This window comes from Achroia grisella, unplaced genomic scaffold (assembly GCF_030625045.1).
Source record: "Achroia grisella isolate CSIRO2021 unplaced genomic scaffold, CSIRO_AGI_Agris_v1 utg1062, whole genome shotgun sequence".
In the NCBI taxonomy this organism is placed as follows: domain Eukaryota; kingdom Metazoa; phylum Arthropoda; class Insecta; order Lepidoptera; family Pyralidae; genus Achroia; species Achroia grisella.
In genome coordinates, this window is record NW_026712566.1 from 114,216 (window position 1) to 141,988 (window position 27,773).

At 30.6% G+C, this 27,773-nt stretch overlaps 1 protein-coding gene across 1 annotated transcript; it reads left to right on the forward strand.

Annotated features, from left to right (window-relative positions):
- Positions 1–764: 764 nt before the first annotated feature.
- On the forward strand, positions 765–27,747 carry LOC131855138 (uncharacterized). Its single transcript, XM_059206386.1, is given in 25 exon segments — positions 765–807; positions 1,298–1,458; positions 2,187–2,347; positions 2,882–3,285; positions 4,794–5,017; positions 5,334–5,436; positions 5,651–5,778; positions 6,311–6,601; positions 7,286–7,573; positions 7,807–8,309; positions 8,429–8,612; positions 9,026–9,221; positions 9,294–10,060; positions 10,338–10,530; positions 10,968–11,078; positions 11,892–11,963; positions 19,710–19,885; positions 21,276–21,433; positions 23,509–23,659; positions 24,210–24,467; positions 24,960–25,171; positions 25,443–25,728; positions 26,108–26,233; positions 26,924–27,065; positions 27,623–27,747. Coding segments are annotated over 25 exon segments (5,463 nt in total).
- The last annotated feature ends 26 nt before the right edge of the window (positions 27,748–27,773 follow it).

Genomic DNA, 27,773 nt, shown 5'->3' on the forward strand with positions numbered 1-27,773 from the left:
ACTATCCCGACTTCAAATATGACGAGATCAAATCTGCTTGACTTCAAAAAATTGTTGTTTCTAGGAAAATTTTAATTTTCGAATCACCGGTGAATCTAATTTTGAAAAATATCGTTAACAGACCAGATTAATTCTGAAGAGGGTAACAGACTAGTTCTTTTGCATTTTTGGATTCAAATATGCTAGTGAATATGCTTACCACAACATCAAGATTTATAACGCCTCTGAGTGCATCATCTCAGATTATAATCCTTATGATACATATTAAATATGAAACAAATTGAAATGTCTGTAATATTGAAATAACCGTTTTTTACTACATGAATATGAGTATAAATACGATTCATACACCAAAATAACATTTTTTACAATTTTTGTCTGTCTGTCTGTCAGTTTGCGGGACCAAACTATAATAACCTATAATTATGTCTAATAATCTATAATAATGTCTGGACCGATTTTGACGGGACTTTTATTGGCAGGTAGCTGATGTAATAAGGAGTAACTTAGGCTACTTTTATTTTAGAAAAATAAAGTTAAATTCCACTCGGACGAAGTCGCGGGTACAGCTAGTAAAATATATAATATACCTATATAACTTACCTGTTAATAGTAGTGAAGCATAAGATGGCGGCTTATGAACAGTGACCCGTGCAAAAAAGACGATATATCAGCAGCCCGCGAATGGGGAGTTGTGCACGTTAAGTTAGAAATCTTTAAAAAAATATTTTTTGTCACTTTTCAGGGAATACTGCGATAATAAAATGGCGAAGATAATCTTCAAAATTAATGGGAAACGATACGAAGGTCAGATTTCTTTATCTCTTAAGATTTTTTTCAGTTTTTATGAGACATGGATATCTTATGCGGCTAGAGTAACTGACGGCTACGGTTGAGGACAGATGTTCTACGTTGCTATTCCTGAGACTGAAATTGTTATGTCTCCATAGCCTGTTATTTCACTGGATATGGAAGGACTTTTGAAACAGTGAGCACAAATGTATGCAATAAATAAAATATAAGTGTCTATTTGTAATTTAAATTAACAATAATAGATTTTTACTAAATGCATGAAAGTACCTATAAGGGTACAAATACGACAAAAATATATTTTTATTTTAGTTTATCTCTTTATTTTTGTTAAACTCTGAAACGATGTAACTAACGATAAAATGGATAAACCAATTACGACTTTCACTCACAGGTAGCTAATATTTAAGAGCTAACTTAAGCTAGTTTTATTTTTAATGTTTTAATAAATAAAAGACTGTTAAAATTTATGATTTTTTTTCTATAGTTGATGGCAAGTATGGTCCAGATGTGTCACTGAACGAGTATATAAGAAATGTGGCTGATCTGAAAGGCACCAAGGCAATGTGTCATGAGGGTGGTTGCGGCGCTTGCGTGGTCGCTGTATGTGCTTCGTTACCACCAACCAACGAATTGAAACTCTTCTCTGTCAATTCTGTAAGTAAAATATAATTTAATATGAACAATTTAACTAATAATAGTAACCCCGGACAATTAACACAGCGCCATTTAATCGCAAGGTAAACAGAGCTTGTGTTAAGGGTACTTACTAGACAACTGATATAAATACTTAGTTTTTTTTTGTAAATACACACATAATATATATAAAATACACTCAGACCGATACATACAATGATATTCATGAATAAAAATGTCTGCACCGCGCGAGGAAACGAACCCGCGACCATCGGAAGCAACGGTGTGCTAAACCGCAACGCCACCTAGGGCGTCAAGCAATATGTATGCTTATTATAACAAATACACTTCTACATTAATATTATAAGGAGGGAGAATGGATTTATAAAATTACAATCACTTGTCTGTACCTGGACCTAGTTACTAGTGAATATAGTTCATTCCTTGATTTTTGAACGACATATAGATAGTAGTTATTATTTTAAGCTGAAAGTAAACTGTTATTTACTAAAAAATTCCTAATAATCCATTTTTTTTAACAAAATATCCGGATATATTTCTATTGGTGTTTACGTCTAATAAATACGTGAACAATAAATAAAGTACTTTGCCATAACAGTAATTTCTAAAATATTAATATTTTCAATATGAGTGTGTAAATAAAATGTTAAAAAATAGTAAAAACAAAGTGTTCAGCAATAATTATAATTAATAAAATTATTGTTATTAACTCATTTCAGTGTTTAGTGTCAGTACTGTCATGCCATGGTTGGGATGTGATTACAGTTGAAGGGATCGGGAATCGGACTATAGGATACCATGAAATACAAAGTAGGTTGGCTAATTTTCATGGAACCCAATGCGGATATTGTACTCCTGGATGGGTTATGAATATGTATAGGTAATAAAGATAAGTTTTATATTTATTTATGTCATTAGAAATGCAAATAAACTGACTGCCTACTTGTGGAAAATAGCAGGTAATCGTTGCCCATAGAACGTGTAGTACCTTAGACCCTTCCTGTGAACTAAGGTAATTGTCTATATAACTTGTTTTTAAAAGAAACAGCTTACAAAGCTTTGATTCGTAGCAGAAATGGACGAGAGAAAGGTATTCTTGACGCCTTGGGACAAAGTTTACCTCGATAAGTTAGTTATAATTTTAGTTCTAATTGACTACTAAATAATTTACACTACTACGCACAATTACACTTTTATAAATATGGGCAATATATAGTGCGCCATAACATGAACATACTAGACAAGTTTGTGTCATTATGTGTAATCAGCAGTAGGTACTACAAAATGGCCCAGTGTATGTGTGCCCAAAATAGTTCATAGAACAAAACATTGATTTTCAGCTTCAATCCATTAGAGGGTAGGCGAAAATAAAAATCGGTACTGCCTATGCATTTAAAGTCATTTTTATTCACAGCGTCTACGAGAGCAAAAATAAGAAACTAAATATGACAGAAATTGAGAACTCATTCGCAAGTAACATGTGTAGATGTACAGGATACAGGCCTATAGCTGATGCTTTCAAAAGTTTCGCGACAGACGTCGACGAAAGTCTTAAGGCTAAAATTATTGATTTAGAAGATTTGTCAAATTTGAAGTCATGTGGCGTTCATTGCAAACAACAGTGTCCACATAAAAATAAAGGACATTCTTTCTCCTCAAATAAAGATGACGAATGGTGTATTCTTGAAAAAGGTAGCACTAAAATGATTGTTGTCGATTGCGGGACACACAAATGGTACAAAACATATAACTTGCAGGATGTATTCAAAGTTATGTCATTAGATGATTATAAATTAATAGCTGGAAATACAGGACAAGGTTAGTACATGTGGTAATCGAATATCTAATCAATTTCCGAATTTATGTAAGCGCGTCAAGTCAAAATCAATGCACATAATTGGCTAATTCAGAAAATAAAATACATATTAAAAAACGTTGTCATACGTTGAATTGATTTTTTTTAACCAAATTAAATAAAATCCAATCAAATTAAGACGGATTGACAAATGTTGAGCGGAGTGCGATAAAAATTATAAAAATTAAAATCACGACCTTGACCAATCGGATTTTTTTTAGTGTAAACGATGGTGGTCCGAAGTTCAATATTCGATGAAATTTTGTTATCGATCTGTCAAGCCGTTTTGGAGGCGTATCGTCACAAAGAGTGCAAATCACATCTCAAAGATCACTCGGCGCTTCGTGCTCCGCTCAATTAATTTACGATACAATACAGAAATTCCGTTGTAATCCTTTGTACTGTGTACGAATAATTAACTAACAAGTCTTTACAAATTTTCATGTCTAATTAATTAGTTAAAATGCTTATCAGTAAATTAATATAGGTACTAACTTCCTTAAATAAATACGGTACTGGTTTTTATACTTGTTTCAAAAGAAAGTGATTAGTGTAAAAATTTAGGTATCAACATATTATTTCAGCAATATTATATAACGACATATAAGTATGTAGGGGATGCACATTGTTACAATTTTTAGATAAATGTTAATATGACAAAAGCTATGAAACAAATTATACATTGGATTACTTGCAAAGTTAGTATGTCTATTTAGCTATTAAAATATGACTGAAAAATTATTAAAATGTATGTAATTTTTTCACGATGGGAAATTTAACTAAACAAGTCGATTGTAACATCTTACCCCCCAATTGGGGCTGTATAGTTGTTACATCATAACGATGTTACGGTAGATAAATAAACACAATCATTAATTATACGTATTTTTTTATTATTATTTTATATAATAGACATCATTTTAAACAGTCTTGTAACATTTCTGCCCAGCCATATTATTTTTATACCAACTGGGGGGAATATTTTTTAAATCGAGTTTTATAGAAATAGAAATAGAAATAGAAATAATCTTTATTCAAATAAACTCATTACAAGCACTTTTGAATAGTCATATTTTGATTCTACCACTCATTCGGAATGCAGATGGTTGTTAACTTACTATATAAAATGTAATAGTTTCACGTAAGCGGTAGTAAGTTCAAGTAAGCCTAGAAGAAGAAGAACGTTGTACAATCTATCATATAGATTGTACAACGAGAACGGACATATGTTATTTTTAAAGTAGGTGTTTGTAAGAAAAATTAGTTTATTATTCAGAATCCGCGAATCTATATTTTATTTTACGATTTTATTCTTATGATCACGGTTATCGTCTTTCTTCGTATTTACTATCGTCCTGATGACTATCATATCATGCCTTTGTAATATCCTCTTTTAATATTCATACTGACAAAGTTAATACACGAGTCTTAATTTTTTTTATCATATTATGTAAGTTTTATATATTTACAGGAGTTTTCCACGTTACTGAATATCCTCGCAATGTCATAGACATATTCAACGTAGCCGAATTGAAGGGCTATACGATTGATCAAAACTTGATAATAGGCGCCGGAGTACCTTTGTCGGAAATGATGGAACTCTTTCTTAAAATATCCGCCGAAAATGAAGATTTTGCATATTTAAAACAGTTTCATGAACATATGGATCTGGTTGCACATATTCCTGTTAGAAATGTAAGAACTTTTATTATTGTGTGACGTATACCTAACTAAAATGGCAAAGACGCTGATCCATTGGATGGAAATCGCCGCATTTATACAAACCTGAAACTTTACATTGTCGCTTTACAATTCCGAGATCCTGATAGTGTCCAGAGAGGGCAGGAAAGTTGCTCCTCTGAAAATTATTATTATAAAACGAAATAGAATTTTCATCAATATTAAACGTAAACAATAAAATAAAACATATTTTGATTGATATTATTATAATTTGTTTTAAGATTATATTCGAAGTATGTCTAATTTTATAATATTTTCTTCTTAATTGTAGATAGGTACAATTGGAGGGAATTTATATATGAAATATGAAAATAATGATTTTCAATCGGATTTGTTTTTGCTTTTTGAAACAGTTGGGGGAATAATAACAGTCGGTAAGTTGTATACTTGTTTAATTCAATTGGTATTTTGGTTTTTATAAATACTTATCTAAGTTTATTACGTATCGTAAGTTTATTGCAGTTATTTATGTGTTCGCATAAAATACATAGATTCAAGTAGGTTAATCAGTCGTTTACGACTCTAGTACAAGCTCTGTTTAGTTTGGGACTACGTCATGTTATTTGTATATTGTTTCTTATATTTCAGCTGACAACGTTAATAACTCTAAAAAAATTACTTTTCCTGATTTCCTGAAAATAAACATGAAGAGACATATCATTGTAAATATAGAACTGCCGCCATTATCCAGTTATTGTAAAGTTAAAACTTATAAGGTACAGAATTGTTCAATATACTTTTAATAACAATACAGTATTAATTCCATTTTGTATTATTTTTACCTACAAATACATACTCGTATAATCCAAGCCGATAAATCGCATGCAGTAACAAGTATTTGATATCCACTCGTATATGTTACATATTTCTTTAGGGTATATTATATTATATTATGGATTAGTAACTAGCCCGCCGAGCATTGGCCGGCGCCTTTTATTAAATTAATTCTTTCTAGGAAAAAAGTGAAATGCATTAGCGTCGTCATATATGTAATGTCCTCAGAGCTGTTTTCGTGATGACGTATGTCTCGTTTTAACAAAGTATATTAAAAACGAACTTGAAGCTTAATTTACTCGTAGGATATTATAAAAAAAAACCTTATAGAATCCCTTATCCCTTACTTAATTACAACACTTATATTTTCATAACTTACTAATTAATTTTGTGATCATGTGCTAATGCGCTTTCATATGTTTGAGTTTATACAAAGTTCTTATAGGGTATTGTGATAATATTTTAATATTTCAGATAATGCCTCGATCCCAAAATGCACATGCTGTAGTCAATGCTGGGTTTTTATTCAAATTTAAAAAAGGTTCAACTATTCTGGACAAAGCCACAATTGTCTATGGTAGCATTTCAGAAAAATTTATACACGCAACCAAAACAGAAAACCTATTAACAAACAAAGATCCATATACGGATGAAACACTACAACTGGTACTCAAATCATTAAGCGAAGAGATACATCCTGAAGAAGCACCCCCTGAGCCATCGGCTGCGTACAGAAAAATGTTAGCTTTGGCTTTATATTATAAGGTAAATAATCACACCGGCAGAGATTTTAAAATATAAATTATTTCTGGTTAATACCACATTTACCACCTAGGGGTATAAAAAATTAGCTACAACCTATTTTTAGACCTAACAAATTTTCATAAAAATCAGGAAAGCCGTTTCGGTGTAGTTCTGTAACAAAAATTGTGACTCAAAATGTTGATATATTATATGACTTTACATACTAATATAAGATTACACCATCATTAACTAGGTATTTTAATTGATATTAAATATCCATTGCATAATAGTTTTAATGTAGGTTATGTTATGCTGTTAATTTTTTGCTTTTAATGTGTCAATCATTATATAAAGGAAATCTCTACAAATAACAAGCACAATTATTAAATACTGTTTCGCTTTTGTGGTGGTTTTAAAAGCTTATCGCGCATATACTTATATATTTTAAATTAATTTATTATTATTAATTAATTAAAATTTATTATTAATTATTATTTCGGAATTTGAGTTTTAATTATTGAAATCCAAGAAGACCATTTCACATTTCTAATCCATTCACATTAGATGGCAACATGCAAGCGACTAATTACAGTGACAAAGTAATTAGTCACTTGTTTTAGTATATTATTACAGTATGTATACGTATGTTTAAGGATCTTATTTATTTTTTAAATTTTTTATTGTATAAGCATAAATTACTTTTAGGGAATCTTAAGTACATGTCCCGATAATAAACTGAACCCCAAATATCGTTCTGGGGGTGAAGCCATCAAACGCAACACTTCAAAAGGAGTAGAGATTTTTGATACAGATAAATCTGTATGGCCATTAAATCAACCTGTGCCTAAGTTAGAATCAATGGCACAATGCTCAGGAGAAGCAACCTTTGCTAATGATCTACCGACAGAAACTGATGAAGTGTTTGCTGCCTTTGTTACTGCTGATGTTAAACCTGGAACTGTTATTAAAGGATTTGATGCGACAGAAGCATTAGTAAGTATTTTACAGTATAATAATTAATAAATAAATAAGTAGTGGCAAATTGTATACCCGCAGTGCAACAGTATATAAATTATGTAATTACCAATCAATTTTGATTCAATGTTACTAATAATTCCCTTTTATAATATATATATATATTATGTATATTTATCATATATATTATATTTTTATATTGAACATAGATTTAACGATAACTTTACAAGTTTTATATAATTTCTACACAGAAAATGCCTGGTGTAATAGCATTCTACACAGCTAAAGACATTCCAGGGGAGAACAGTTTTAGTCCTCCCTTATATCCTCCACTGATAATTGAAGATGAAGAGATTCTTTGTGCCAAAGAAGTCAAATTTTATGGACAACCTGCTGGCATTATAGTAGCTGATAGAGATAAAACAGCTAACAAAGCTGCGCTACTTGTAAAAATTAAGTATGAAAATATAAGCAAAGACAAACCATTACTAACAATAGAAGATGTTTTGAATTCGCCACAAAAAGATATGAGAGTAAAAAATAATAGAACTGTGGAACCAACGGATAATGGAAATGATGTAAAATGTGTAATTTACGGAAATTTGATGTTAGGAAGTCAGTTCCATTATACTATGGAACCACAGACTTGTGTTGCAAAACCAACAGAAGACGGCATGGAGGTGTACTCGTCGACACAATGGCTTGACATTGTCAATGTTGCAATAGCTCGATGTTTGAAAGTTAATGCAAATAGGTAATATTTTGTCATTTTTCCTAAGTACCTTATATATAGTACTTATAATTGTTGTCGCCATTTTTTTTATTTAGTCCGTTTTTTACGATATTTATTAATTAAACAAAATTTAATTACAGCATTAATGTTATTGTACGTCGCGTTGGTGGAGGTTATGGTGCCAAGATATCTCGCGCAAGTCAAATTGCTTGCGCTGCAGCTTTAGCATCTCATCTACAAGGCAAAACTTGCCGATTTATCTTGCCCTTGGAATTAAATGTAAAGATATGTGGTAAACGATTACCAACCAGCAATAACTTTGAGGTAACTTTACAATCATTAACTGTTAATATTGTATGCTATCATATATTTGATTATGCTTATTACTTTGCTGACGCTATCTTTAATTTTCAATAGTCGTATTTACTAAATACAAATAACTTTAGTATTAAAGTTGAATGATTTTTATTTATTTTAAAATATAAATTGTACTTTCCTTTTTATTAAAGCAGTTGGATAAATTTATATTTTAATCGTTCACAACACAGCTTTATAGCTTTTAGTGTTTGTTATAGTAGCTTTATTCTAAATATAATTTATAAATAAATCAAAACAGATAACAATACATAAACTATATTTATTTTTTAACTTTAAATGGAAATAACATCTAAGATACTATTGGCATGTCTACCATATTTAACTAGTATTTTCATTGGATACATGTATAATGTTTTTAGGTTGGAGTAAATAAAGAAGGTGTAATACAATATCTTAAGAACACATTTTACCAAAACAATGGTTGTTCTTCCAATGAGACCACAGCTTCTGTAACCTTGAATCACTTTCTGAATTGCTATGATACTCGTCGATGGTACATTGAAGCTAATAGTGTCGCTACAGACACACCATCAAATACATGGTGTAGGGCACCAGGTATATATACTCTATATATATATAAATACCTAATAATTATACTTAATTAATAAAATCTTTTGTTATATATAGCATCTACTGAAGGAGTTGCAATGATAGAATATATAATGGAAAGAATAGCTTTTAACCTTAAAAAAGACCCACTGGAAGTTAGAATGTTAAATATGGCGCAAGAAGACAACCCCATACCAGGATTAATAGAACAATTAAAGAAAGATGCGGATTACGATAACAGATTGAAAGAAATAAAAGAATTCAACGATAATAATAGATGGAGAAAACGTGCTATGAAGTTAATCCCAATGACTTATGATTTGTTCTACCTTGGACCGTTTAATTCTTTGATATCAATATATCATGCAGATGGTTCGATTGTAATAACTCATGGAGGCACAGAAATAGGTCAAGGTATAAACACAAAAGTAGCTCAAGTTTGTGCTTATGTACTTGGAGCAGCTTTAGAGAAAATTAGTGTGAAGCCATCGTCCAGCGTTACATCTCCAAATTGTACATCAACTGGGGCTAGCATTGGTAGCGAATGCGTAGCTTATGCAACAATGAAAGCGTGTGAAATATTATTACAAAGGCTAGAGCCGATCAAACAGAAATTAGGAAAGTATACGTGGGAAGAGCTTATTAGAGAAGCACACAATTCTGATGTTGATTTACAAGCATCTTATTTGTATACAACTTCTAGTGGTGTAAAACCATACGATATATATGGCGTGATTGCCTTAGAGGTAGAAGTTGATATATTAACTGGAAACCACGATGTTCTAAGGGCTGACTTACTCGAAGATACTGGAAGAAGTTTAAGTCCTCAAATCGATGTTGGTCAGGTAATTATTATAATAAAACACATTTGGTCATTTATATTTACTGCATAAATTAAATATAATATTTAAATATCTTGTTTTAATTAATTAATAAAAATGTCTTTATGTTAACAGTAATAATCTTAAACGTTATTTATTAATATGTAGGCACTCGTACGTTAGGATAAATCTTTGCTAAGTTTCTCCAAATTTAGCTCTAATTTAGATCGTCTTCTATGCAAAGCCGATACTACTAAAGTAGCCAGCCAAGCTTTCTTTATCTTGTTTTATTAAATTACAGATTGAAGGAGCATTTATTATGGGACTTGGGTACTGGACATCTGAGAAAATTGTTACCGACCCCAATACTGGGAGAATATTAACTGATCGGACATGGACATACAAACCTCCTGGAATTAAAGATATACCTGCTGACTTCAGAGTTTATTTTAGAAGAAATGCTAAAAACGAATTTGGCGTATTACAGTCAAAAGGTAATAAATAAAGTCTATGAAATTGGTACGTCGAGCTTGTATTACCTTGGCAGGATATATTTTGTAAGCCTCTGGGCTATTACTCATAGGTTGGTTATGATTTATATCGATAACATAGAAGCATCTCTTTTAAACTAGGCAATATTAATTCAGTATTTATTCATGAAAAGGGATCAAACAGACATGCTTTCACTTTTATAATATTAGTATGAATGGCGACAATTTTGGCAATTGACGACTTGGTAGCCTAACGGCTTAGTAGTCGGTCTTACTTGCGATGGTCGCTGGTTCAATTCCTTGCACGATTCATATATTTGTTTTCAGAACTTCGATTATTTATCGTTGATTACCCTGGATGTTTTATGTATATACATATTATACATATGTACTTGCAAAATTAAATGTATTTAAGTACCATTTTTTATTATTAATTTCAGCTACCGGTGAACCGTCATTCTGTTTAGCAGTCGTTATAGTTCACGCATTTCGAGAGGCCGTTAGAGAAGCTCGGCTGGAAGCTGGCTATGACGATCAATGGGTGGATATAGGTAAGGCTCTACAGATGAGTATTAATATCTGAAATATATAATATTAAACCATAATTACTGTTACTACTTAATTCAATTTGTTTTCTTGCCTATATTACAAGAATCTGCTAGCTGTTTCCAATGATTTGTTTTACATAAAAGATTGTCTATACTTTTGGAATAAATACTATCTACACACCAAATTACATTAATACCCGTTCAGCCGTTTAAACGTGACAATTAAACATACTCGTTTATTAGCATTAAAATTGTGATTCTTAGTTTATTTGTATGTTACGTCTTGGCGCCTTAAAATCTTTCTATTTATTCTATCTTATTTAATAAAAAAGATAGAAATGAATAGATATCTTTTTAATTATTTGCACGTGATAAAAATTGTGTTTTATACAAGACAATATATTTGTAATATTATACAAAGTGACAGCTAAAATTTAACACAGAAAATATAATGTCCCGAATTCTGTAACAAATAATCCTGTGTCACTTTCGTTATTCAAACAAAATTATATATATTATTTGCACGTAAAAATACTAGTAGGTAAATATTATACTACGCTTTACTGCTGATGTTTGCAGATTCTGGTCTTTGCAGGTCTGGGTGTTTTATATGTATATTAATTATGTATTTACAAAATATATATATTTTTAACTATACCTATCAGTTGTCTAGAGCCCATAATACAAGTTCTGCTTTGCTAGGGAATAGATAGCGTTGTGTAAATTACCCAGAACGAATAATAATAGTAATAATCTATTATTATTGTACGATTACAAAATACTTTCTTATTTTTAGCGTAACTTTTTTATTTTCAGAAACGCCTTGTTCAGTGGAGAATATATTCATGGCTGTAGATCACAAGATAAATCACTTTACATTGAAATGAGGTCATAAATGAGGGAAATATATATTTTATTAATTGTATTAATTATAGAAATTTAAATTAGTGGTGTAATTTACTTTTTAATGACCATCTGTTACAATTAATTTAATGTCTACTATTTACTTTATATTATAACAATTTAATTATAAATGTGTAGAGAATAATTCTTATTAGTAGTATGAGTAATAGAACCTGTAGTAATAGTATTATATTTTATATTACTTATTTGTCTTAATTACCATAAAAATATCATATATGTCTAAAGAAGTAAATATTTTGAACCCCTATCTCTGTTCGAATATAGCCTACTTTTGTGTAATTATTTTTTGCTATGTCTATATTTTGTGTTCTGCTACAATAAAATATCAAATGTTAAAAACCAAACTCGCCTTTCAAATTTATTCATATCTGTCACGGATTTTTTTATATAAATATGATGATGGCAAGTGATGCTAAGTGCCAACCATCGTCAATCTACGCAACCAGCTCCATGAACATTACATTATCATGTCATGCCCGTGATACCACGTTTCCAAAGTTTTACTAGGTGGGAACTCACTAACGTGCTGCCAACCTTGATGAAGGAGGACTACTGCCCCAAGGGGCTTTTATATCGGCGTTACAGAATTTTAATATTATTGTTTCAAATGTATGTTAGTCTATAAGGTATTTGTAATATGGGGCCATTAGGAGCCTGAAATAAATAAAATAATACTCAACCTTAGTCCAGTATTTAGTAAGTATTAAATACAATAACAACGGAAATAAACTTTGTCCATTGTCTTTGCATGGGTACCTGTTTCAGCCACCAACTTGGTTGTTCACAAGTTTTGGTTGTTTAACAAAAATGTTTTTCAGTTGAAGGGAGAGACAAAGCAGTGAAATTACAGGATAAGAATCATGACATTTTAGTCCTCTGGAAGTCAGGTATGGCAAAGTATGACTGGTATTATAGGTGTCAAATGATAACTTGAGGTTGGTAATAATGTTTATTTTTTATTAAATTGGCTACTATTAAGTCGCCAATTTAATCAAGTTGTCGTCCATATCAAGTGGCTCGTCTCGTTTCTTGTTAATCGTAGTCGTTTATTTCCTTGTACATCATTAAAATATTACTTTGAAAATATTAACAAGAAACAGAAACCAAATTCTGAGTGCCGCACACAGAAACGGCTAAAGGTTACTTAAGTAATTTCTTACTGCAGATTTTAAAAATATCCTACTCAGAGACAGCCAATGGTTGATTAGTAATAAGTCAGAGGGAATGTAGATATAATATAAGTAATGTACCTACTACAAATTGCTTTAAGTTAGGTATATTATTAAAGGAATTTAACAAATAGATATATCTTTTAGAATAGACACATCAGCTAAATAACCTCTAAAAGTAACTTTCATAAACAACCCCTTTAATTTACTAGAAGTAATGTATGTAGTTTGAAAGCTGAAAGATTTAGTATTCATGACTGATTATTAGGGGGTGTCGAAATAAATCATGTCAATATCATTTGGTAAATAATTTCTTATTATTATGTAGGCAATTAGTTAGATTTTTTTTTTGAAAACTCAAAGAATACTGAATCGATTATAAAAAAGTGTGGTAAAGCCATAAGTAACAGATCTTTTCCACTTATTTCAATCCTAAGCTGCTAAACAGCTTTCTTCACAAGCTATGTTGCGTTGTTTAGGATGATATGATGACATACTCGGGTATAATAATTTATTCCTCAGAAAAAAGTAACACATTACTCTATCTCTATTACTCTGTGTATAGGAGATGTACAGTCATCTCTTCCTTTCCATCAGATAGGCCGCCAATTTTTTTTGTATAATCCTTATCCTTACCAGTCCTTACTAATATTATAAATACGAAAGTTACTTTGTCTGTCTGTTTCCCTTTCACGCAAAAACTACTAAATCAATTAAAATTAAATTTACACAGATGTACACAGATAGTCTAGACCCTGAGAGAGGGAGGGAAAGGTATACGCTACTTTTTAATGCGAAGAAAAGGTTAGAAGGGGAGGTGAAACTTTGTATGGAAATATCGTAATTTTTAAAGCTCGAAGCTTGAAACTTATTTTTAGCCTATTGATTTAATACAAATTAAGATGACATTCAAAGTTTGTAGAAATGTTACCCTTAAGGGGTAAAATAAAAAAGCGGATCAAAATTTGCATGAAAATTCGTCAAAGCTGGAACGATGAAACTTTTTTCTTTGGGTTAGATTATTATAATTTTTTTATTTGATCACCATAACTCACTGACGAAGTCGCGGGCACAGCTAGTTTTATATAAAACTTATTTAAAACGAAGTTAAATTGAGACTAAAGATATTTTTCTTTGACGTCGTCTGATTAGAAAAGCTGCAAGGTTATCGCAAATTAATATTTACCTATATTAAAGAAGTTTACTATTGAGAATCAGTGTGTTATTATTGCTTATTAAAAAAATCATTATTACAAGAAACGGTCTATATTAATTCCCTTTCCGATCACTATGACGTATGAGTGGTATATACGTGGTATGATCATAGAGTAAGGCGGGTCTGGTACAGTCATACATTTCAATAGAATAACAAGTTTCCTTTTCATTTAGACTAATTTCACATGTTTAAGTTTTTTATTAGCTACTGAATAATGGCAAGCTATGTGGGTAAAGTATACATTGCATTTCATATATATCTATAGTTTATTTAAAGTAAAATTATAAGAATAGAACACTATTACTTCCTTAATTTTTTTTCTATTTGATTTAGACGTAGTATTTGATTTACATAAGTGGCTATAATACAGAGTAACTTACACCGGCATTTGTTCTTTAAAAATAACAACCTTATCAAATCAAAAATCAGTTATTCAAATAGAAGATTTTAGCCGCTTATGAACATAAATATTTTTGTAGTATAATTTTTCCCCTACAGTCCAATTCGGTATACAGATTCAATTTCAGTAGAACTGGCAAGAAACTCACCTAAATTATTTGTTTGTTTAAAAATAAGCGATTGTTTTACTTGTTTACTTATACAGTTGGCTATGTCTAACACTAAATGAAAATCCAGTGCATAAACAACTATTGCTATAGCCGCTCTTCATTCAAGTAATCGTTTATTGAATACAGACTAGGAATAAGCTTTACTCAGAAAATATGATTTAACAGATGTTTTGAATTTATTTATAGGTTATTACAGTATATCCTTTGGTATATTATTGTAAATTTTTATCTTTCTTCTTTATCGATTCCTCAAGGCTGGACAAGTCGTGACCACCAGGAATGCTTCTTCCAACCAAGTAATTTTTTATACCCATTCTCAAAAAAGATCCATTGACTTTTTCTAGGCGATACTTAGGAATAGCAAGTTTTTATTTAAACCTAGTATTAATGTTAGCAATATTGTTGTTTTTAATAATTAAAGATTTTAGTGGAAAGATATCTCTCTGGATCGCATCCCCTTTTCTAAATACACTTCTTATATAAAGATCTCTCATACATTAATAATTAAAAAAATATATTATACATATGTAAATAGCTACAACTAGCTCATTACCTTCCATCTCCCGACTGCTACAAAGAAGCATAAATAATAAATAAAATAGTCGCTAATAGAGCAACATTAATAAAGATAAAATTATATTATTATAAATAATTTAAATGATTTTATAATATTTATAAAGCTGTATATAACAATAAAAAATAATAAAAAATAATACTGATAAAAATAAAAATACTCGAGTACAATAATGAATTGCTTCTGCTTCCGCCTGTACTTACTCCGCCCATAGATTAAGGCATTGCAATAGTAGACAACTATTCTACTAACCGTCTTCGTTAACGAAACACTACCGCAGACACGTATGTATTGACTTTCTAGAATCGTACTATATCTTAAATATTATGAAACAATATTAATAATTTACAAAAATTTCATTCTTGATTAAAGGAATAATATAACTGATAATTCGGAAACTACCAATTTATTTTTTTGTATTCGTTAATTATTAAAGAAATGCTAAATAGCGATATAGTTAGGTTTACCGACGGTTAGGTGGTATAATGATATAGCACACCGCTTTAATTTTGATAGTAACAGGTTCGATATCTGGCACATTTACATTCATGAGTTGTTTATATCGGTCAGATTTTATTTATTAAAAATAATAATAATTAAATATATCTATCATTTAGTACCATAACACAAGCTTTACTTCACTTTGGATCAGATGGTGATGTATCTGTTATCCTAGGTGTTGTTATAATTATTATTATAAAAAAATATCATTTTAATAATGATCGATCTAATCGAATATTACCTATTAATTTTAAATTATAAAGTTATAAAAAATAATGTTATAGCAATCTAGAGAAACAATTAAAACAGGGAAACTATTATCTACTTTACCATTGTTTAATAGGTCACTTATATCTGAATTTTATCATTTTCTGATATTATCTCTCTCTCCTCTCTCAATCTCTCCTTGTTTTTATTCACCAGATTAGTTCAGGACTACAAGTTATGTACACAACTAGCTAACCCTAATGAAGTCGAAACGATTGTCCCGGACGACGAAAACATTAAATTAATTAAATTCCCGTAGGTAAATACATAGTTATAAATCATTAGCTTTAAATATCGATTACTTACTCTTTATAAAAATCCCTTTTTTTAGTTGATCTTGCTTTGATTGTAAAACAACCTATTAAGAATTGGTTTTTTATGCAAGTCACTTTCCTAATTATGTACTTTTGTACGCAATAATCCCATTATTATTCCATCCTTTAGAACTATAACAGTTTGCAAAACAAGGTAAAATTTACAAAGTAATCTCAAAGGTCTTATTTCTAAAATTAATGTAATTACAAAATAGATACTCAGCTATGTATATTGCTTTTGTATTGAGAAAAGCATATCAATATTAAATGAAATATTTAATTAAAAACAAAACCATTCCGTTAAAAATTTCATAGCGAGCAAATTTATATTGAATTAAAAAAGTTAAAATTAACGGGACGTTTCATACATTATTATTAAACAAAAATGTTTGCACAATTTTATTATTGTATGTATCTAGAATACCCTTGCAGTGCGTTCGACAATTTGGACGGATTACCTAGTACACACTCCGTCTGAATACATTGCCTTGTAACCATACAGAGACCATTTTTACACCAACAGCCTCTTTCAATATATCGGAAACGATTTATGATCTAAATGGAAATATCGCTACTAGCTCAAATTCGGAATATAATTATAACATTAAAGACCATCTACTTATATAACTCATCTAATAATTATATAAACTGAAGAGATTAAAAAAATATCGCCCTTTAATTGTAATTAGTTTTTTAGTTTAACTTTTAAATATAGTTTTTAAATATAATTATTTTTTAAAAATGATTTTTAATCATCCACTTTAGCGTCCCATTTATCTTCATAATAACTTATCTGTAAGATCCGTTGAGTAGTAGTGAAATATATGTTCATGTTAATTAATCATAGATGAAATTGCATATATCTCAATTGGGCAAATGAATAAATTAAATTGGCTTCATAAATTCTAAAAATCAACTCTATGAAGAATTGCAATAGAGTGTAATTACAAACAAAAGGTTAGAACAGAAATAAAGCTGTCATTGTTATCCATAATAGGACTATTATTGAATATTTCCATCAAAGTAATAACTCTATTAATTATACTCGTACTGGGTAGTTAGTGAACCAGTGCTCGGTCATGGCTACCAACCCTTTGCATTTGCATTTTGCAATCGTGTGAACAGCCACACTCTTCTTTGAATGTATTGATTCCATTGAATGGATTCACAATATTATAAATATTTAAAGACATAATCTCCAGTAGGCACGTACCGTAGGTTTGAACCACCAGAGAAATTGATAAAATACAAAATAGATCAAAGTATTTTAGATTTATAGAACTGACTAATGAGTCAGTTGTATAAATCCAAAATGCTCTGATCTATACAGAGCACAGAATACAGAATCCTTTAATTCATTTTATAACAATACCATTCCAACAAACTGTTAATGAATAATCGTCGAAGAAATTTGGAAGCATATATATTGTAATAATTTAAATTGCAGAGTTGTAACGACTAATTCACCATCAACTTTTTTTTACTATCAACTTTATGATAGAAAATAAAATAGTTACTAGTAACAAAATTTAGGAATTTTATAATTCATTAATTGAAACAGGTGCCAATTCAAGTAATGAATAATATAAATTCAGTCATTTTTGCCGCCCACAAAATATATCTATTCTATTGGGCTCTTAACTTAGCAATAATTACATAAGCGTAAAACAAAGCGCTGTTTCTATATATAATACATGTACACCTGTGCGAAGCCGGAGCGAGTAGCTTTTTGAGAATAAAGATGAATAAATGCCGAATATTTATCTAGATTGTCTAATATCAATCAAAAATTAATTAATTTTTATTTTAAAATATTTAATAATTTAATATTTTAAAAGCGCTGCCCTTACCGATGCCGTAAAGCTACGCCATTCATAATTAATGTAATCAAGACCAGGATATTGAATCATTACATCATATTAAGTAATAATGATTGACCTACATAAACTGATAACTTAGGTTAAAAAATAACATTATTATTCATTAAATATTAATCTTGCCGCCCACAAAAAAAACTATCTAGAGCGGGCTGCCCCCTTCACTCCCCCAGTGTATCACCACTGGTAATTAAGTTAATTAAAGGTACTATGGACATATGTTATTACTTAATAATTAGCGATAACCAATAATGATTGACCTTTACGATTAGTACGTAATTAAAAAGTTCCTGCATATTTTATTAAGCAATAATCTACTTTCCTATAATCAATGACCAATGTACGATTTATAATTTATTAATTAGAACTCGTAGTACGTTTATATATCGCATTAGAATTAGACAAGATTTTGGTTTACTCGGGACTTCGGTTTTGTCCTCTGTTGGTCGAGCGGTGTTGCTTGATATTTGGATTGCATTAGGTACAATGAACAAACATTCAGACAAATAAAACACTTCTAATCTATAACCGTTCTGAATTCATAGCATAAAACATAATTTATAAAATTTAGGTATTTTATTTAATAATAAATAATCAAATGGAATGCAGACTACTATTGCACTGTATCAAAATATACAAATATTTAGATGCAATTGTTATTTAATTTTGAAGATTTAAAGTTTCTTACTTCAACCACAGATAACATAATATTACATACTTCAACCTATTTTTTCCAGTCTACTACTCGCTCTTCATCAATTTCTTCTCAATTATGATAATTCGTATACAAGCTGTAATGATTACTACTATCACAGATAATATAATATTACATACTACTATATTGATTGGATATAAATAATTTCGCCATTTTTAGGTTTAGTCTAAACATAGACTTTATAAAAGTCTTTTGCGTTGTTTAACTTATTTTAGTTGAATAGGGAGATTAGGCAATAAAATTGCAGAATAACAGATAGGTATTAGTACTTAGGAGTGGTATACATTATATTTACTTACATAATGTGATAATGTAAGATTAACTTTATTATACGCATGTAGGCTCTCATCTGAGCCGTTGCACGTGTGCATACGTAACTTGATGTATTGCCTATAACAGTTTCCGTCAGGTGAGCCATTGTTTGCCATTCCAATGATTAAAAAATACAATACTATACTTTACTAAAACTTTGGGGTATTTACTATTCCAGTCATATAAAAATAATAAGTATGTCTACATTTACTCTTCTTTAATATCATTTTTTTTTAATCTTCTTACAGATATTTAAAAATGAACGTGCCGAAGCATTTAAAATTATTAATTGGATCGGTTGGGACTGCGATATTCGCTATAATATTTGGATGGTTCCTCTTTCCTACACTATTAAAAGGTCAATTAAAGAAGGTAAATAAATTTATATGTCATAATAAACTACCACAACTTCCTGTTATCTGTTTGTGTAGTAGCTTTATGATGGAACTACACAAACAGATTATTTATTTAAACTTTAAACTAACAAACGATATTCATTTTGAAAGTTATATTCATATTCTTGACTTAATAAAGCTGATACTGATAATTCTTTCTACTACTGGCCAATAGACTATTTTCATAGAGCAAAATATAACGCATATAATCGAAATAGCGCAAATGAAAAATGGTCACGAGAATTTTTTATTCAAATACATTTAAGGATAATTCAAGAACTACTGATGAGTTTATTAATTAAATTAAATGGTACCAAGTAAGAAGCGACAATACCTTCAAATAAAAAATAGAACCTTAAAAATCTGATCACCTAGAAAAAAAATCCGAGGCCACAAACATAAAAAATATTGACTATTATATATGTAGTTTTGGTTTATGGATGAATATCAAAGTTTCGACACGATGTGATATGGTTTAGGAATATCTTACCTTAATATAAATTTAATCAGTTACAAATCAGCTCATCGAAGACGAGTAGCGTTTTAAATATTAAATTGTTTCATGAACTTCATTACCGTGAGACTTTTCATATGGTTAACGTAAAAAAACTACTTATTCATGCAGTGCCGCTTCTTTTACAACCTATCATAAATGTACAAAGAAAAGTTAATAATTATAGAGATTTCAAGCCACTTAGGAAAATGTTTTATCTATATGGTATGTATATATGTTTTACCTTACTCGCAACGGGTTAAAACCCCACTTTTAATATATACCAGTAGTCTAAGAAGATACGGTAAGATATTTACAAATTATGCCCTTAACGAGAGATACCAATGAAAATGCATTAGTATTTTTGTTTCATTTCATTTTCACTACATGTCGAAGATCCATAGATGGAATTAATTATATACAAAATATACTTTTAAATACTATAAAACAAAGTTGCTGTTGTGTCTGTATGCTTAAATCTTTTAAACCAGCCAATGGATTTTAATGTAGTTTTTAGTTCACTTCACCGATTATGTATTATCAAATATTTAATGCACCCGTGCGAAACCGAACTGTTCGCTAGTTTATAAATTTATACATTTTTGTTGAATAAAAATCATATTATAAAAATATATTAATGAATAAAATTAAACATGAATATAAATTAGATTCAGAATTGTCTATAATTTCATGTACTTGTAACATCAAGGTGAATGGATAATATTTGTTTCCACTAGTCTCATAGTCCAGAGATAGTCTCTTTGTACAACGCACAATCAACTATAGCCGAATTGAGAAATTTCTTTTGTCAATAATATTGGAATTGAAATTCACAATAGCAGGAGTAAACAAAGTTTTCATTGTAATACAACAGGAAATGGCGTTGTCAAAGAAAACGGATGTTCGCAAGATGTGGGAAAAAGTACCTTTCGCTCTTGACTTCAAAGTGTATGTTTTTAACTATACTAACGCTGAGGAAGTTCATAATGGAGCCATCCCGATCGTTAAAGAAATCGGACCTTATTATTTTGAGTAAGTTTATCCAAAATTATTATGTTGTTATCCCTAGGTGAATGTCGGTAATAGAAGTTTTCATTGTAATACAACAGAAATCGTTGTGAACGGATGTTCGCAAGATGTGGGAAAAAGTACCTTTCGCTCTTGACTTCAAAGTGTATGTTTTTAACTATACTAACGCTGAGGAAGTTCATAATGGAGCCATCCCGATCGTTAAAGAAATCGGACCTTATTATTTTGAGTAAGTTTATCCAAAATTATTATTATTGTTATCCCTAGTTGAATGTCAGTAATAGAATAGAAAAATCTGAACAGATCCCATAAGTGGAAAATTGTAGTTTGTTGAAAATATTTTGTTTATTCCTCATACAAATGGCGCAGCGACGTTATTAGGTTAATATAAAAAGTACCAAATTTTTCTTCAGATTTCCACTATGTTTCTTGGCGAAAGGGTCCAGATTTATGAGTCTTCTACTGTTTTCAATTTGATATATTTTTTACGCCTAATCTGTACTCTGTATGTCAACATGAATGGTGAATTCTCGGCTATGTGGCATAATTATATCCTCATGCATTAGCTCATACAATACGACATTTCCATCTTCATACACAACACCATTTTACAAATTAAGTACCTCCACATATACTTTGACTTTAATTTATTGATGAGTTTAATCTCTGAGAAAAATGTACTTCAAAATTTGCCATTATCATTAGCATAACAGCCCATTACAGATCCTCGCTACGGTCATTATGCTGAGTTCTCTTTGCAAAAGAGAAGGGTTAAGCCTATTATATCCACGACGGCAAGCCGACTGAGCTTAGTATAGGATTTAATTTTCCATTTGCGTTCTCTGGCATCGATGTGTTTTTACTTTGATCTTTCAGGTGACATTCTTGACATGGAAAAGCTATTCTTTTTAATATCGGTATAGGTTTGCGTTAAATCTGTCTCAATAAGATTCTTTTCTATTGTTATACTTTACAATAGGCCGAACATCTTTACTGTGTCACCTTGATACAAACCTGTAATTTACGACGACATGTTTTGCAAAACGACTACTCATTTATCTGTCATATAAATAATAAATCATGACTGGTACATATTAGCCTGTGTAAAAAACATACAGACTAAGAAATAAAAACGTCGGAAGACTTGTACTATAGAATACTTAATAATACGTTGTTGGCTGAACCCTAAGAAAACTACACGCAAAAGTAACTTTTTAAAATAGAATATATAATTTACGGCCTACTCTGTTTGCTAGGACATTGTAAAATTATTGTTTTCTATGCTCCCTACTTAATTCTCTTATTGTATTCAAACCATGAAATCCTTCTTGAGCCAGCTAAATCTTCTACACATTTTACTGAAACCTTATACATTTGTGCTTGGACACATCTGCCTCATCTATTAATTGACGGTTTCGATGGTTTTTGTTTGTTAGTTCGACAGTTTGTTAGCTAGCTTGATTCCTCACAAGGTACTAACTTAGTATTCATAAGTATAATTATGGATAATGAAAATAAGTATGGGTCTGCATGTTTTCTAAGTAAATTATTTATGAATTTATAAAAAAATTTAATCAAAGTATTTTATCAGTCGACTAGCACCTATAACACAAGCTCTCTTTAGCTTGGGACTAGTTGGCGCTGTGTGGATTGGCCGGGTTTATTATTATTATTTCAGCCATATGCAGCTTGCTTTGTAAGCTGTATTTCGGTTGAAGATTAAGATATCGCAGTGACTCATGGCACTAGTTTTTCTGAATGGTAACGCATGAGGGATATCAATAGGATGACAAGCTAATATTAAGTGTGTAGTGTTGTTGTACGTATACGGGTTATGGTTGCCACATACTGTCAGGCAGGCCGTCTCCTTGTTTGTCATTTTAATTAAAATTACAATATTTTAATTAGCTACAGAATTTAGAGTTTCAATATTATTCAAATTATGTTCACATACACAAAGAACATTTATTGTTAATTTTTTTTTATGGTCCCCTATGTTAATTTTAAAAAAATGTCCTCTTTTAAAATTCATTTTATTTTAATATACATTAATAAATATTTACATTCTTATAACACAGGGAATGGAAAGAAAAAGTAGAAGTTGAAGATCATGAAGAAGATGATACAATCACTTACAAGAAGTTGGATAAATTTATCTTCCGACCTGACCTTTCTGGTCCAGGATTGACTGGTGAAGAAATTTTAGTGTGGCCCCATGTATATTCACTGGCAAGTTTTTATATTACTGTAATGCTATAAAAGGAAGACGGAAAAATACACATTCAACGCTCAGACTGTAGTACATAGTACAATTTGTTAATTTATTTTTCTAGACTGTTTGAACTTATAAATAAAGATATAAAATTACAAGACGCCGAGGCATGGCATCTTAGTTCTCAGAAGTTGCAATTCATTTCAAACGAAAGCCACATGTTACTGATGTATATGATAGCATTTTTTATGAGTTCTGATGTTCATAGGAACATTTGCTATAGAGCAAACATTCGTCTCATGGAAAACTGACAAATGGAAAAAGAGCTATTTTACTTTATACTATTTGAATACAGATACTCTCGTTCTTGATCTCTATCCTATCGTATTGCGTGGTGACATATCCTTCTCTAAATGTAAATGCCTAACTAAATATGATATTTCTTTGACCACAATTAATTATAACACAGTTATAAGCTAAAATATACAGGTGTTTATAACAGTCTTCGGTAATCTCCGATGGGGGACCTCCATAATAATAGTTACTTATATTAAATCTTTGTTGTAGGGAATTGCCACAATAGCAGCCCGGGAGAAACCATCCATGCTTAATATGGTTGGGAAAGCCATCAACGGTATCTTCGACAATCCTCCTGATATGTTCATGAGGGTAAAAGTTCTAGATATTTTGTTTAGAGGCACGATAATCAATTGTGCAAGAACAGAATTTGCACCAAAGGCAGTGTGTACTGTGATAAAGAAAGAAGGCGGTGATAGTTTAATCTTTGAACCCAACAATCAGTTTAGATTTTCTATATTTGGAAAGGTAATATTTGGAATAATATTAATCGTAATAATAAATGATCCTAACACTATATTAAAATCGGAAACCTTAACCTGTATTTTTTTAATTTCCTTAATGCTTATTCCCTAAATCTGTACAATCCAGAATTATATTTAGAACCTCATTGTACTCACGTCAGCTGAAGGGACCACAAATATCCCGCGTAAAAAGAATAGAAACTAGCAACAATGACTGAAAACTTATGGTGGTCGTACTTGTCACTGATTGTGACATCACGGCATTTATGATTTATTTATTTTACTAGCAACTCTGAACATAATTGTAATTAGGTAATTCTTCATATGGACTAGCTGTCCTGGCAGTCATCATATTTAGGCCATCACCATCTACTAGTACTTGGTCAGCTTATACCATTAGCGTAGAACCAAACCAAACCAATAAAAAAATTTCGTTAGCTAAATGCATTTGATACTCGTTTATGAATATTAAATTAAATTGTCTATTTTTCTTTAGCGCAATGCAACCGTTGATCGGCATGTAGTGACTGTAAAAAGAGGCATACGAAATGTGATGGATGTTGGCAAGGTCACAGCTATTGATGACAAGCCACAGTTAGATATCTGGAGAGACTCCTGTAATGAATACGAAGGCACTGACGGCACCATCTTTCCTCCCTTCTTAACTGAGAAAGATCGCTTGATGACTTTTTCAGGAGATTTATGCAGGTACCTACATACATTTTGTTTTTATTTTATTCTGTGAAATAGATTAGATAGTCAGATTTTTACGCAGGCTTTGGTGTCAGCCATGTTATATTTTTAAATAAAATCTTACTCGACAACAAGGCACATCCGCATCTTAAACGTAAGTTCTAGCTAGACTGTCGAACATACTTTTTAGCAGGTTTTAACTGAGTACATTTATGTATATATTAATGTAAATACATGTATTATTACATGTATTTACATTAATATACTTTGATACTATATTTTTTAGGCCATTCAGACCCTGGTTTGTAAAGAAGACATCATACAAATCAATCCCGACAAATCACTACACCGCCAACATTGGGGACTTTGCAAATGATCCAGAATTAAATTGCATGTGCGAGGCACCAGACAAATGTCCTCTAAAAGGACTTATGGACCTAACAAAGTGTATAGGAGCCCCAATGTATGCTTCAATGCCGCATTTCCTTGACAGTGACCCCCAATTATTAAAAAATGTAGTGGGTCTTAACCCGGACCCGGAAGCACATGCTATTGCTATTGATTTTGAAACGGTGAGTACCTATATTATACTGATGTTGTAATGGTAACTGATAATTTTTAACGTATTCTGTAAAAATATTTTGCATTTAAATTTACTATACTAATATTTTATTAATTTCAAATAATGTGCAATTCCAAAACTCTCTTAGGGTAATATTTCAATAAATAACGAATGAATAAAATTACAATTTCTCATTGTTTATTGATATATTTCAATTTAAATTATTTGAATTTGTAGGTATTTTACTTACCATTTTACTTATGTATACAAAAGGTACATTTTTGTGTCAATTATAGTAATGTAAATAAAATGAAATTACGAGTATGTTATAATTTATATAAATATTAAGCATTTCTTTCTCAACTAATATGAATATTGTTAATATTCAGGTATCTGGAACACCGTTGGTTGCAAAACAGCGGATTCAGTTCAACATTCAGTTAATGAAAAATGAAAAAATAGAGTTGTGTAAAAACCTTCCCGATACAATAGCTCCACTATTTTGGCTTGAAGAGGTAAAACTATAACTTTCGTACCTAATTTATTGATCTATTCGCCTAAAGAAAGATTGATCAAAATCACCACTTGTTTGATTGGGATAATGACATTAATCAATTGAACTTAAACCGCTGGACAGCATTTTATTACTATATAATAATAATAATAATATACTGCAACAATTCTCACAGTGCCATGTAGTGTTAGAGTAAGCATAAATTATACTACGATTATAAGTCTATCGTTCGAGTAATCGAGCCTAGACTAAGCCAGTGTGCTAAGCGGCTAGACTTCTTAAACTGTCTAATTTTGTGTTTGATCATATCCTGAATAATAAAATCAATAACTAGGATACTTTTAATCCTATTTACAGTTACATCATTCCAGGGGTTTCGGAAATTTCGTTATTGTATTTCCGCTAATTAAACTATTTGCATGCTTTGTACATACATCATCATGATTTAACCATCCAGAATCAACTGATCTTCTCAATAGATGGCAGTCTATTGGTAGTCTTTGTAAATGTAGATCCTTCTAGACAAGTATAGTATACTTAGGCTCTATAAGTCAGAAGTACATATAAGGAATATTCTTAAGTCTCGTCATCCATTAATTTCCAACAAGATTGTGGCTATCGCTCCATCTAACTAAATATTGGTTTACAATACAGCTCTTATTATTTTCTTTAATTCATCCTTTCTTTATAGGGTCTAGCCTTAAACAAAACGTTTGTGAGCATGTTAAAAAACCAGTTATTCTTGCCCGTGCGTATAGTCAATGTGCTTAAATGGATCCTTTTGGTGTTTGCCAGTATGGGTACTGTTGGCAGCATTATCTTCCACTTTAGAGGTATTGGATTCTATTTTTTTTCTCTTTATTACTAACTAGTACCGATCTTGCTTCATATGGTTTTCCGTGTATGTGAAAAATGTACCAAAATTCGTTGCATAGTTTAGAAAAAGTAAGCGAAGAAATAAACAAACAAAAACAGCAACTTTGTTTTATACTATAATAATAATAATATATTTTAGAGATCACAAAATTCTATAGAATGTGGTAATAATAATATGTTATTCCCATCAGAAGAGTCCATTAGGAGAAAGACCGAATATACCGCTGCAAAAGAAGCAGATCAAAATTTTAACGTATATTAAGCTCCCGAGGCAGCATAATAGGTACATTGCAAGTGATCATTAAAAATTAATTGCAAAACTTAATGCCTTGCACTGCAAGCGAAATGCAGAGCCCTTAATAATATTATAAATGTTAATGTGAATTTCATTATTATGTCTGGATGTTTCTCAGCCAATTGTAACGAAATATGTCGCATTTCATTTGGTAAAAGACGTATACTATTTTATTCTGATGAAGTTATCTAGGTCGTAAGTATTTTTTAAATGTTCTAGGAAACATAATGAAGTTTGCCGTTACAACGGGGACGACTATCCCAACGAAAATCAACCCCGAAGAGGAAATGAAGAACAATAATATAACTAATCAAACGCTGGATCCGGTCAAAATTGAGATGTAATCCATATTTCGTTGGTATTTTTAATA